The 13,725-nt window shown below is 43.8% G+C and overlaps 1 protein-coding gene across 2 annotated transcripts in view; it reads right to left on the bottom strand.

The window, feature by feature from the left end:
* Positions 1-8,368, bottom strand: part of oprm1 (opioid receptor, mu 1) — a 30,086-nt gene extending 21,718 nt beyond the window's left edge. For both annotated transcript variants that reach the window (XM_086180550.1, XM_086180551.1), the window contains exon 1: positions 8,060-8,368. In XM_086180550.1, coding sequence (XP_086036676.1) covers positions 8,060-8,328 — 269 coding nt within the window. In that variant the 5' untranslated portion in view covers positions 8,329-8,368. The remainder of the gene's footprint in view (positions 1-8,059) is intronic.
* Positions 8,369-13,725: the final 5,357 nt, after the last annotated feature.

Here is a 13,725-nt window from a genome sequence, read left to right as displayed (position 1 = left end):
GCATGAAGGGTGTTCAAAGTCTGGTGTGATGGATTACCTTGCGAAAGCAGGTTCCATTTCTCTAGGAGTTTTTTTTTTTTTTTTTTTGTATTGTAGTGAAATTGATTAAGCCACCATTTCGCTGTAACAAATCAATCAAAATGAAAAATAAAATCTGTTGTATGCTTTAGAAAAACAGACAACAAGCGAAAACACACCAATCTGATAGAATTGCTGAAAATGTGACATGCTGGGAAAAATCTGTAAAAAAAAAAAAAACAAACAAATAAAATAGAGCTAAAAATGAATGTTTTCAAACGCAATTATTATTCTCAACCTCAACAGCCCAATTGTGGCCTAGTTGACAGTGGCTTCCAAATTACATTATTATAATCACAAAGACATGAATCACACACACTCCAGGTATTCAACAAACGCAGCTTGGGGTTCTGCACATGGCCTTTGACAATTACGGACCATTTTATTCCGATTCACTCAAATTCTGCTTTTCTGTCTCCGTAATAGGAGAAAGAGGGACGCGGCTCAAACCCAGATCCCCAGTGACATTGAAGAAAGAGAATCTCAGGAAGATTTTAGAAGCTTGTTGCTTAGGAACACGATTGTTAGCGTACTGAGGGTCTTCATCAGAGGGTCTGTGTGTGCCCTTGGCCTCAAGCCTCAAACCCATATTGAGTAAGTGCAACTGCTGTTCACAGCAACAAAAAGCCTCGGCATTACACTTTGGAATCACTATTCAATTTCAGCGTGATAATGCGACGATCTGTAATTATTTGGTGGAAGGGGAAAGACAAAAAAGCGAATAAATGGACCTGTTAGGAGAGAGGAGATGAAACAGAACCGTCAAATTATTCCCAACAAATCTCAGACACGCTCCCTGCTTCAAATGCCTGCCTTCATGAAGAAAAACATGTTTAGCAGTACCTGTCATGGAGTATAAAGAGCAGGACGGGAGTAAGTGAGTGAGTCACTTTGTAAATGACTGATGCACAAAAGAGCAGAGAGCTTCCATCAATCATGGAACAGAGACAGAGGCTAAATCGTTCTTTTGTTCCCTCCTCTTTGATTAAACATTTTTCTGCCTCCTTCTGTCTGGTGCTTAACAATGACGATCGTCCCTTCGCTTCGGTCTTAAGAATCCTGGAGAACATGCAACACCACGTGACTGATTTTTGTTCCGGCGTTGTCATGTCAATAATGCCCCCCCCCCCCCAGATTACGAATACGTTCGTACAACTGAGAACTGGAAAGTCTCATTTGGAATGAAGAAAGGTTTCAACTGAGTTCTTACACTTTTGTTGGCGAGTTAAATCAATAAGCTAATCATAGTGCTAACTTTACCCTACGAGGCGGAAACTAGCTACATTATATCATAGTCAAAATCAGTTTATTGTCAACTTCTTTCCATGGCCCAGACAATCAAAGGAATCAAAATGACATTTCACTCTGTCCTAAGGTGAAGATAAGACATTTCTGACACAGTAAAGAACAGTGAAACGCACAGGCACGACAAATGAAGACAGACAAGTTTTCACACGAGGTTGAAACAATAAGTAAAGTGCACAGTAAATGGGAGAGTTACTGATGCTAATAAACAACAACAAGAGAGCAGTTCACAGTGTGACTGTAAGAGGTAGCAGCAAGAGTTTTATGTTTATGTTGTAACAGTTCAAAATCAGTCAGTATTAGCCGCTGCAGGTTTCTGTTAGACATTAAGTGTGCAAGTGGCATAGTAGTGCAAGGTCAGTTGTGTGGGTCAGAGGGTTCAAAGTCCAGAGTTTCAGCTTTCTGGCAGTCTGTTGGATGGAGCTGAGGGTAGAGAGGGGAGAGAGTTCAACATCTTCACAGCCTGGTGGATAAAGCTGTTGGTGAGTCTGGCGGCGCGGGAACGGAGGCTCCTTCCAGAGGGCAAGAGGCTGAACAGATTGTGTGCAGGGTGGCTTGTATCGCTCACAACTGCAGTGGTGGATACGTCTGGCAGGGAGGGGAGTGGGGCACCAGTGATCCTTCCAGCTGTGTTCTCTATGCGCTGCATTCAGGTTTCCATCAAAATATTTTGATGTGCATGTTGAAACAGAAAAGGCCGTTCTCCATTTTTCACTGATAGACAACTCTTCTTCTGCTCTCTATTCCAGCCATGCAGAGTGTTAAGCTAAACACACAATAATGAAGCTTGTTTAGGCTTTAGAGCAAATCCCTTTCTCACCTTTGCTCAGTGTGTAATTATTTCATCCAAAAAAGGGGGGGGGGGGGGACAAATGTAAATTGTGTAATTATACTCATCAGTGTTGTACTGCACGGAAATGATTTCACAGGCCATGGGTTCCCTCAACCAAAAGCAAATGGGAAATTTAAATATAAAAATGTGATGAACAAAGATAATGAGACATGCAGGTTCTGGTTTGAGAGTAATTCTCCACGCATGAACGTCTCTTTTATTATTTCTGAAGTGTAAATGCTATTGTTTGGTGTGCAAAGCTAAAGTTATGAACAAACTATGACTTCAACCCAGCAATCTATCAGACGCCCACCATTTTTAGGGTGACCAATTCAAGGAGCTACTTGGGGCCCTCGAATGTTCCGTGTTGTCTCAATTATTTGTTTGAAAAATAAAAATCCGGAGATTCTTACGGCCCAGAATTCCTTTTTCCACCCCTGCCGGCAGCCCTCTGATTCCCTCGCAGCGTCCAGTGAAAGCTCATTATCCTCTCACACACTTAACAGGTCTAATTACCTCCCACCACTCACTATTTGGCTCCCTTACAAGAAATTACACCCTGTACCACTCTGTTATGTGCAAATACCGTAATTCCAGTCAGAACAGCCTGCAGAATTCCTTTTTTCCTGCATCTCACACTGAGCTGTGAATCTCTCTCATTTCCACCGCAGTCATTAAAATTTCAGCCTGCTTTTTTTTTTCATCCTGTCCTTTTTTTTATTTTGTGAAACAATTCATCTTCATCGCTGATGACTCATATTGTGCCAGGTGAGTTTGTCAGTACTCTAATACAAACAACGTAATTGCAGCATAAAATCCACAAGCGAGCGGCAATTATCGAGCTGTCTGTTTGTCATTGGTTAACGGTAATGGCTGTGCAGCTGTTACAAAACTCAGGTCAGAGCGCCAGGTTGCCAGTGTTTGCTGCCTGTGAGAAGGACAGACAAGGATGTGTGCTATGGGACATATACACACACACACACACACACGCAGCGGAATGCATCTCTGTATTGTTTTGAGTCGGTGGGAGGTCTGACGTTGCATTGTAATCTCACTCGGGTGACCAGCCTCCTCAGATATGCAGAAGCTCACATCTATCATACATGATCTTCATAAATATAGATATGAAAGCTTTCTTTAGAGTTCGCAATTGAAAATGAAGTCGATGACTTGTGATTTCTGTGCATTTTACCTCTAATATAATACACACAGCGACTTATCAGTGTTATAGAGAAGGAAGCTGTTCATCCCCCACAATTCACTGCAGTTAATTATAATCAGGATATAACGTAAAGCTCATTACGGTTATCACTCGGTTTAAAAGTAATATCATCACTTCAGATGTTTCTCCCTGGCAACAATAATTCAACGAGAATTCAACGTTTCTCCCTGGCGACAATAATTATTGCCATAAGCATCATTGATTATAATCAATGATGCTTATGGCAGTTGTTGATTAATTTACCGTAGTCCCTCATCTCGTCTCCATTAATTTAGTCGCTACACAAAATTGGAAACCACATCTTTTATCCTCAAATTGCTGGTAAGCACAGCCAGAAGGCCTCAAAGGAGACTTTGTTCATATATAAATATAATCAATCCACATCATGGAAGTGGCGTTCCTCCAGCGTGGCTCATTATGAGTTCTCTCTGTAAAAAAGCCTTTTTTCTTCTTTTTTTTTTAGGATGTGTTTCCCAGTCTTAATTGAAGGACAGAAAACCTTACATTAAACCCCTGGAGGCAAATTCTGCTTTACGATTTCAGCCTTTAGAATTAAAGTTTGTTTGATTGATAAACTGGGGAAAGTCACATTATTACTGTCATGCGTCACTGCCAACACTGCCAAAACGACCACCTCTCATCCACAGGCCAAAAAAAGAGATGCTGTAGAAAAAGAAAACACAATTTTGTTTGTGTGGATGTTTTCAATTCATTGACAGCTTTACTTGGAGCTCACTTACAAGCTTTAAAAGTACAAACAATATCTTGAAAAAGGCTTTTCACTGTCTGGTTGCCAGGTAGAGCCTGCAATTGTGAGCCCGTTCATCGTGCGAGGAGCTCTGAGGCACCCATTAGAGAGTGACATTAGAGGACCTGTGAATCAGATTCTGTTGACTCGAATCATAACACCATATTTCATGTGACTGGGTTCAAACTCTTCTCATAAATAGCGGTGACACAGAAGTTACCTTGACGTCACAGAGCGCGGTCACGGTAACTTCTGTGAATGAAAAGCAACAGACAAACAAATTTGTTCTTCTGGAACATTGAATTTTGTGCCACTTCAGGGTCAAAGAAGTTCAGATCCAAGTTTCCTCTGCTGACTGTGTCTGACCAGCTCCAGGTGCTCGAGTCTGATTGAACGCAGGGTCGAGGCCGGGGTTTAAGGGGTGGGGGTCAAGGGGATTCCTTTTTGCACTCATCTCTGTCAAAACACTTACCAGTGTCACCATGGTAACAGAAAGCACGCCGCGACGTTGACATATTCCATCTTCAACCCAGCAGTTCCTGCTCAACTGCAAATAATTTTTCCAATTGAGCGTGTGTTTGTTTGCAGACAAGAAGTTGCATATGTACAGATGAGCGGCAGGGAGAGGCAGAGGAGGTCATGGAGATAAAGAGGGAGAGGGACTGAACGGTTTATGGCTTGAAGGTTATCATTACTCAGACAATAAAGGGGGAAAACATTGCTCATCCGCTGCCGTCTCTCTTTAACCTCACAAAATTGCATTCAAAGCTGTGACTGTAAAGTGGAGCTTGAGAGTTCAACACTACATTTCCATTTAGGAGTAAATATCCACGGAGTGCCATTAGCTAAATGGCTGTTGAGTCTCAATCTGCCAACAGAGAGGAAAAAGGCCAAGAGCCAAACTGAGATAGAAAGACAAAGAGGCTGCGAAATGTTCATGACGGATTGTGATTCTCAGATGAATTAGACGCACACTTCATCTTCCTCTCGGTTGCCTTGACGCTTCATTAGTCAAGCTCAAAAGGTTGCTGGAAACTTTTCTTTGTCAAAGCGCACTCATAAACATGCATGCCTGCGTGCGCACACACACATACACACTCATACACGCACACACAAAAAAAACAACCACACTCCTGGTTGTCCGTTGATATCAGCTGAAGCTGATCATCATTACCATATAAAGATGGCGGGTCGTCCTAAATCTGTTACAACAAAAACGCTGCAGGATGAGAGCGAGCCGAAGCGTAAGTAATGCCCTTCGCCATCTATCATCTACTATAGATAATGCAAAGCTGTTTAACTACACATTCATCATAATCACAGCTCTGCTCTTGCCAGGCAGCTGTAGACAAGAGATCCTCTGGTTGAAATGATGGTGTAGCCACTGCTCCAAAAAAAAAGGAGGGGGGGGGGGATGTTTTACTTCCATTTGATGCTCTATACTTCCATTTTTCTCTCTGCTGTGGAACACCGGGTGGCATACCTGGAGAAAAACATCCAGAGCTCAGAAACATCCAGCATGTGGTTGGATAACATCCTGCAAATTCATTCTTTGGCAAAAGAGAACTATTTGGGGAAACACTCAGACTGAAGGAGATGATGTGTGCAGTCTGGCAAATGAGCATTCGCCTCATGCCACATCTGTCCCGGAAACACGAGATGCAACAAGATAAAGTATCATCGCAGCCTAATGTCACATATAAAGGAATTTCATTTTATTGTTTTTTTTTCTCCATTCCCTCGTAACAGCTTTTGTGCTATGTCTTACCAAGGTGGCTCAATTTTGAGCAACGTTGCCTGACAACAAGGAAGCTCGGGTTCCTGTGCAGAGTTTGGAGGTTCTCCTCGTGCTCGTGTGGTGCGTCCACCATCAAAGACACGCCTCCTGCCAGCTCCCCCATTTTCAAACACGTACCGTCGTGTCTTTTCATGCCCCGTACTTAAAAAAAAAAACCATCCACCTGTACCTGTGCAGGTGTCCCGAATACAGCAACTAGTCATGAATGAAACTCACACCATCCTGCTTTCCTGAGAGGAAATCTCTTCCTAGAAGTATTTACTTCATGAATGATGTAGCTGGGCCTATTAAGCAATAGTATTGCAGTACACATGCATACCGAGTGTCCCGTTCATAGTAAAATTCAACACTTCAACCCATTCTGATGTGTTCCACTGGAACGTAACAAACGAATATAGCAAAGACCAGAAGGAACAGGAACTCACACAAAAGTTTTTGTGTGTGAACACAAACAAGTACATAAATGTCAACCCTTACGGGGCTCTGGGTTAATTAATCAAATTGCATAAACATGTTACATCTCATGGTAACAAATTAACCAGAGTGGGGGACCAACTTTAACATGTGAAAACAAAATTTAAATATATATCTTTTATCCCTATATGGCCACTTCAGGGTTCCGCAAGGAGCTCGTAAGACACACAACTGATAAAATGAGGAGATCGAATCCTCCACTTGCCCCTCAGAACCATAAAGTCAATAATCAAAAGGTGGGACCAGCCTCACATTTATCTCCATGGTAACCTGACATCAATCTTCACTCCTCTCCTCCACCACCTGATCCGTGTCCACCTTCCCATTTTCACCAGTTTTCCTCCTCCTCTTCCTCCTCCTCCTCCTCCTCCAGCCAGTCCACAGCTTTCTATTACAAGGAAGAGCCTCATCTGGGTTGACATAGCAGCACCACGGGAGCGTTTAACTAATACAAGTGTCAGATTTTCTGCTGCAATTAAAGGCCACAAGTGAATTACTGCTCCTCTCGGTGAGGTCCTTCTCACTGGGCTGGTCTCATTAGCACCATAAGTGATGTTCGATGTAATTACAGTGTGTCTGAACTTATCGTAAAACTGCATTCATAACCTGAAGAGGGTCCAGTTTATCATATTTACGTGGGAAACACACGACCTGACAACCTTGGTCCTCCCTAACGGATTTCCTCATGCAATCCATCTTTTTTGTGTTCAAAACTGACAGGAATGCAGCTCTGATTGTTCCACCTGTAAAACGTCGAACTTCACCCAGCTGGTGACTCAAGACTGAATCTCTCCCAGTCATTACACTCTGAAAGTTGCTGTGTGAAATACAACTAATGAGACGTCAACGTACCTCGGCTGCAAACACGTTCAGGCTCAAGGCGAGTCGAGCAGGTCATATTCAAACATTTGATTCAGCTCATTTACGTGACCGTTAGTTGGCACCATCAGTAACATCTTTACGTCTGAGGTGAGAGCAATGGCGCTCCAGGACCTTTCAGCAGGCAGCTTTACTTGGTTTTTGTTGTTGTTGTTGTTGTTGTTTTTTTTAAGGAAATCAATGTTAAAACTTAATGAACGCAAATGCGATGGCACACAAAAACTGAAGCCATTGTTGCCACAGCAGTGGCGGGATTCACGGTGCATCACGGTTGTGGTTTTTTGTTTTTGTTTGTTTTTTCCTTCTCTTTTTTACGCTCACACGCAGCATTGACGCGTTTCAGTTATTGTCACCCGAGGAAAGTGAAAGCCTCCTTTGCGACACAAAAACACACGCCCCCCCCCCAAAAAAAAAGTTTAAAAATTGATAATGAAATAAAAATGAAAAGTGTGTATTTGCTCCGAGCCTCCGTCAACAACCTGGCTCCTCTCGCTCTCTAACGCACTCGACTTGCTGCGGTTGGAGGCTTTTTACGCACGAACGGCTGCTCAGTTGGCAACACTCCTGTCATAAACAAACACACACACACACACACACACACACACAAACACCTATACACACCTTTATTTACAACATTAATATCTGGAAGAACAAGATAGTAAACCAAATCACGCGCAGCAGAGCCGAAGAAAACAACCCCGCATGTCATCCGCCGTGTCTTACCTCACGATGATGTACATGACCAGCACGTTTCCAACCAGCCCCACCACGCACACGATGGAGTAGACAGCGGTGATCACGATAGCGATGATCACGGGGTTCGCGTCGTCCTCCAGGCTGCCGGACAGTCCACGCTCGCTGTTACATCGCGCCTCCGTGAAGCTGGTAGTGTTGTTGCCATCGGCGAAGTTCCGACACAAGCTGCCGTTGTTGTAAAACATCGGGATCTGGCTCCGGTAATCCGCGTCCGACGCGTTGCCTGCGCTGTCCATGGTCGTCGCTCGTGGGGTGTGCGGCCGGTGATGCACGCGCTGTGGATCGCCTCGCGCAGGTGGCTGAGGGCTCAGTGATTATGATGTCCCGTAGGGAGGGTCCCTTTTTTAGGGCCTGAGCCTGAAGGTACTTCAGGCGAAGACCCTATGGTGTTTGCTCAGCACACTCAAACACTAAAAACTCTATAAAAAAAAAATCACACTAAACAAGATCCAAACCCCACCAAATTTCACAGGCAGGTCACGGGACGGGAGAGGGGGTGAGGTATAACATTGGTTTCAAAGGGGGGGGGGGGAGAAGATCTGTTTTGCAAGGAATTGTTTCTTTATTATTATTCTTTATTATTACGTCACGTCGAACCTTAATTTGACCCCCTAAACATGCTCCGAATTGTTTGATTTTTGGCAAACACGTCGGCGCCGGCGAAAAACTTGATATTCTGGAAAGAAAAATTCTGGAAAAACTCAACAGCGCCACCTAGGCCATAACACACCGTAGGAACGTCCTACAGACACTGGATCGACACCGTTGGATTCGTCTCTTCGGGACCGAAAAATCATACACACGTACCACTGCTCTAACTCCAACCAGATTTGCACAATTTGGACACCAAGGTCCAATTTTGGCCGATAACACTCCCCAAACAAAAAACTATCTCCTCCTAGGCCGTTCACGCGATGGTTTCAAGAAACCATGTGTCAAAGACACTTCAAGGATCAAAACTTGAGAAAGGTGACATTTTAACCCACTCAGTTCCCATTTTATAAGCCCTCAAAGTGGGGACACTTTTTCACCTATCATGGAAGTCAATGGGAAGCTGATCTCCTCTCAGGTACATAGTCTCAAACAATCACTGATCACATCTGAACTACAACCCCCACAGCTTAGAGAAACACACCGTTGGATTCCTGACAAAAATCCCTACAAAATTATGCTACTTGATTATACGTTTGGCCAGGATCTGAGGAGTTATTAGGCTTTGAAACAGTAAAACTGTCTCATTCCTCCTCTGCTCTCCACTCTGACAAAGCTGGTAGAGAGCAGGGACGGAGGGTCTGAGCATCGCACTGAGGCTTCTATCTCCTCAACTACAAATCGCACAGATTACGTACTTACGCTGTTGGATTGGGGCCGGCGTCGGCGACGTGGGCGTGGGCGTGGGCGCGGGCGCGCGGGGGCTCAGGCCCTCCCAACGCTGCTTGCAGCTTTCATTTTTTGGGGTTTTATTTGTTTGTTTGTTTGTGGCTCAGATGTGTTTCACTTGGCAGGGCTGAAGAATGTGACCGCGCCTGTTGTTGAGAGGCTTTAACGCACAGCCTGCCCGAGAGTTTGCTGACGACCCTCGGGAGGCACAACGAGCCTGCAGGGGACAGAGACGACATTGTGAATCAGTTTACTCCCTTCCTTCCTTCCTTCCTTCCTTCCTTCCTTCTCTCCTTTTGCATTCCCTCCTTGAATTCCAACCTGCCCCCTTTTTTCTGTCTCTGTTTCCTCACGTTGCAGTCCGTTTTTAGACGTTCTTTTATTCTCTCAAATAGGTTTGAAGTGCTTTCAATTAGCACGGGTCACATACACACACATGCATTCTTCATCCGGGGAAACTGAGAAGATGATAAATAACAGCACTGACTTCATCAACACCAGCTTCTGTCCTTGATGACAATAATATTTGCAGCCATGAAGTGGAAACTTATCAAAACACAGTAGCAAAGAACAAATTAATAAAAAAAGAAAAATCACAAATCAAATCAACCAATCACAAATGAATAAAAGCGGAAAACATAACAAAAACAGCCAAACAAAGAATACAAGAGCGCCAACTTGTGTTCTATAGGACTGACTGAGCTTGGATGTATTTTAAGGGCGGAAGTATCAGGCTGAATTTCTAAATCTTCCAGCCCTGGTTTGTTTGTTGTTTTCCTTCATGCGGTCTGGCCTTGCACCAAAACCCCCCTGTAATGTCCTGGTTCCAGCATGGACAGGGACCTCAAACTGCTTCACACTGTCTACACTTCCTGCCTCTATGCTGTTTACAAAACATTGTCTCTTTTTTTTTTTAGTGTGTGGAGGTGGATCATGTGAAAAAAGATCATCAGTGTTTGAAGAACTTTAAACGCCTCCCGGGAAAAAAAAGGGGCTTTGCACTCGAGGGTCATCGTGTAACGAGCAGGACACGCCGGCACAGCCAGAATATGTCAAACCTGGACAATAAGAGATCATGACAGCAGCAAGTCGCCAGGGGACGGTCAAGGATGACGGGGAGGAGTCCATGGATGATCCGTCAAGTCTTCCCTGTGTGTACATGTAACGCTTTGATGAGTCTCCCTCTACTCCTGATTTGGCTCCTGTATTATAATGAGTGAAGCCAAGCGAGGGAATGTAGCACCGTGTAATCCAGTTGGGATTGATTTTAATCAAGATAATGTCCCTTCTTGTCTCATTACAGTTCCAGAGAAGCACAAATGGGCAAAGATCAGTTACTAATGGTGCCGGGGGCATGTTTGGAGTCAGACCCACAGAGCATTACTGGTCCTCAATGTCACTGTTGCAAGTTCGTTTTAGCAGTTGCTTTAATCAGCTACACAGTAAAACAAACTTGGAGGCTAAATCAGTGCAGCTGAATATGATCTAAAGAGAAAAATGTACATTTCTCACACACATTTTAAAACTCCTAACAGAGCTTTCCCTTACAGGATATTATTGCTCCGCTCTTGGTTTTTCTACACTCGTCTTACACAATATTTTACCAAGCATCATTTCCACCTGTTCGCTTAGGAACAAGCATGCGCAAACAGTAACCCGCAATCACGGCTGTGATTTATTCCAGGAGGCATAGCATGTGATTCAGCTGTGTGAGACTGAACGGTGTTGCACCGAGACAGTCTGCGTTAACAGGAGTGGGGTACAGCAGGTTCAACAACAATAAGCTACAATCTCCGCCATTACAGACTCAGTAGGGGATCCCTCGAATGCATCACAAGAGAGCAAGAAACTCAGACTTAGTATGCTGCAAAAGAGCCAGGGGAAGAGGACATTACTGCAGCAGGTGGCGCGAGAGAACAAACACTTGCTACGCGTTATGTTGCTGTTTATCCTCAAGACAAGGCCATGTAATTCTGATAAGAATGAAATGATTTTGGTCCCATCATGTTTACTTCCTGCAGCCTCTAGAGGGCGCTCTGACAATGACTGCAATCAAACTTGCGGAGTTTCATCTCTATCAGCCTTTCTGTAAAAAAGAAAGAAAGAAAGAAAGAAAGAAAGAAAGAAAGAAAGAAAGGCCACCTTACCATGATGGTAAATTGACCGTAGGTGTGACTGAGTGTGAATGGTTGTTTGTCTATATGTGTTGGCCCTGTGATGGACAGGTGTCTTGTCCAGGATGAACCCCGCCTCTCACCCAAAGGCTGCTGGGATAGGCTCCAGCCCCCCCCCCCCCCCCGTGACCCTGAACAGGATAAGAGGGAGAAAATGGATGGATGGATGGACGGATGGACGGATGGACGGACGGACGGACGGACGGACGGACAGCATCAGAGAACCTGAAGTCCAGACTCAGCGTGGGCAGGGTCATGTCTGCTGAGCACCTGCTGGTTGGTACGTTCGGGTGTAAGGAGGCACAGGAGGTTGAGACAGGTGTGAGGCTCCAGTGATCAAATGGAAAGGGGCGTGGTCTTATTCCTGAATTACCATAATCCATTGAGATGAATCTAAATTTAAGAACAGGTGAACCAGCTGTGATCGTATTCTGCTTCCAGTCGAACAAAAACTCAACCTTGTCATCAGCCCTGTTGAAGCTGATTTACCTTTTAGCACAGTTTTGTTTAAGTGTATTTTTCATGAACTTGTACATTTCGTATGTTTTGCTTCTGCTTTATGTTTTCAAGTTGAGGTGGTTTAATCAGTTCCACTGATTTAGATAAACTGCATCGTTTAAAAGTGACTTACGGGAAATAATCCAACAACTATAGAAAGTTCAGGATAATTAAACGATTTTGTGGACCTCAGCGTTTCTAAAAACGCTGTTGCAGCTTTGCTTCCCAGACAGTCTTTTTTTAAAGGAAGGGTTGTAGCGCAATGATTCTCTTCAAAAAATGGTTTCAATCACATAAATCATTTCTTACTGTGAGGTCTTATGAATACGATTACTTCCAAGTTCTCTCACTTACATCTTTCTAGGGATATTTTCATCAAAGTGCTTTGTAATACTGTCATCCCTCTGAAGTACTGCCATCATATTTATGTATCTCTTGAGAAGCAGTGGGAGGTGTGTGTGTGTGTGTGTGTGTGTGTGTGTGTGTGTGTGTGTGTGTGTGTGTGTGTGTATGTGTTGGGGGGGGGGGTTGATGCAACACCTTCACAGGTTTCACAGGTAAACTGAGCAATGATTGTGTTTCTAGAGGCTGTTACTCCTTCAGGGGTTTTTTTCCCCCCAGACCACTATACATATTAAACTCACAGCATTAACTGCCAATCCAAGCAACATGAAACAAAAAGCACATGGGGAAAAAAAAAAAAAGGTTTTGAGTTCCATTTCTAAATAAATAAATAAATTAGCTCTATGTATCCTGCTTTACCTTCCTTTCAACAAATTCATCAAGATAAAGCTGAGGTCAGCACTGTCGCCTCTCAAAACAAAGGTTCCGGGTTCAAGCCCTAAGCTGGAGCACGGGATCTCTCTGTGTGGAGTCTCCATGTTCTCCCTGTGCCTGCGTTGTCTCCCAGTTCTCCAGCTGCCTCCCACAATCCAAGGACATCGTAGGCTAATTGATACTCTGAATTGACCGCAGGCGTGACCATGAGTGTGAATGGTTGTCTGTCGATATGTGTTGGCCCTGTGATGGACTGGCAAGCCTTCGAGGGTGAACCCTGCCTCTCACATGAAGGCTGCTGGGATAAGTGGTAGAAAAAGGATGGATGGTTGGAGAAAGCCAAATGATTTTGAGCTAAATTCACATGGAAGTAATTAAAAATTCACCAGTGATGGAGACCCTAACTGCAGCATTTTTTATTGCTGCAGAAGAGGTCATGTTTTCTGTGCCTGTAGAGTTTGAATGTCAGCATGATTATGTAAAATCTACGAGGACAGTTTTCCCCAAAACTGGGCAGAGGAGTGTAGCATGAGCCCAGGAAGAATCCAGTCAATTTTGGATATCACCCTTCAGAGAGATTACAAAATATGGAAACTATAAGCTTACACACTGATATACACATTTGATATATTTTGATTAACTCTGCAATGTAAACCATCAAAACAAAATTCAAGAGTCATTCATTTCATAATATCACAAGAAAAAGATTATAGTCTATGCTACTCATAGATGCCAACAATTGCTACATCATAGAAATAAAAACAGCTTTTGAAATTGAAGTGCAGATGATGAGGTAAGTAGCAC

Source organism: Aulostomus chinensis, chromosome 16 (assembly GCF_037954235.1).
Source record: "Aulostomus chinensis isolate RoL2024-O1b breed Wild chromosome 16, RoL_Achi_v1.0, whole genome shotgun sequence".
NCBI classification, from domain to species: domain Eukaryota; kingdom Metazoa; phylum Chordata; class Actinopteri; order Syngnathiformes; family Aulostomidae; genus Aulostomus; species Aulostomus chinensis.
This window is presented reverse-complemented; position numbering and strand designations above follow the sequence as displayed.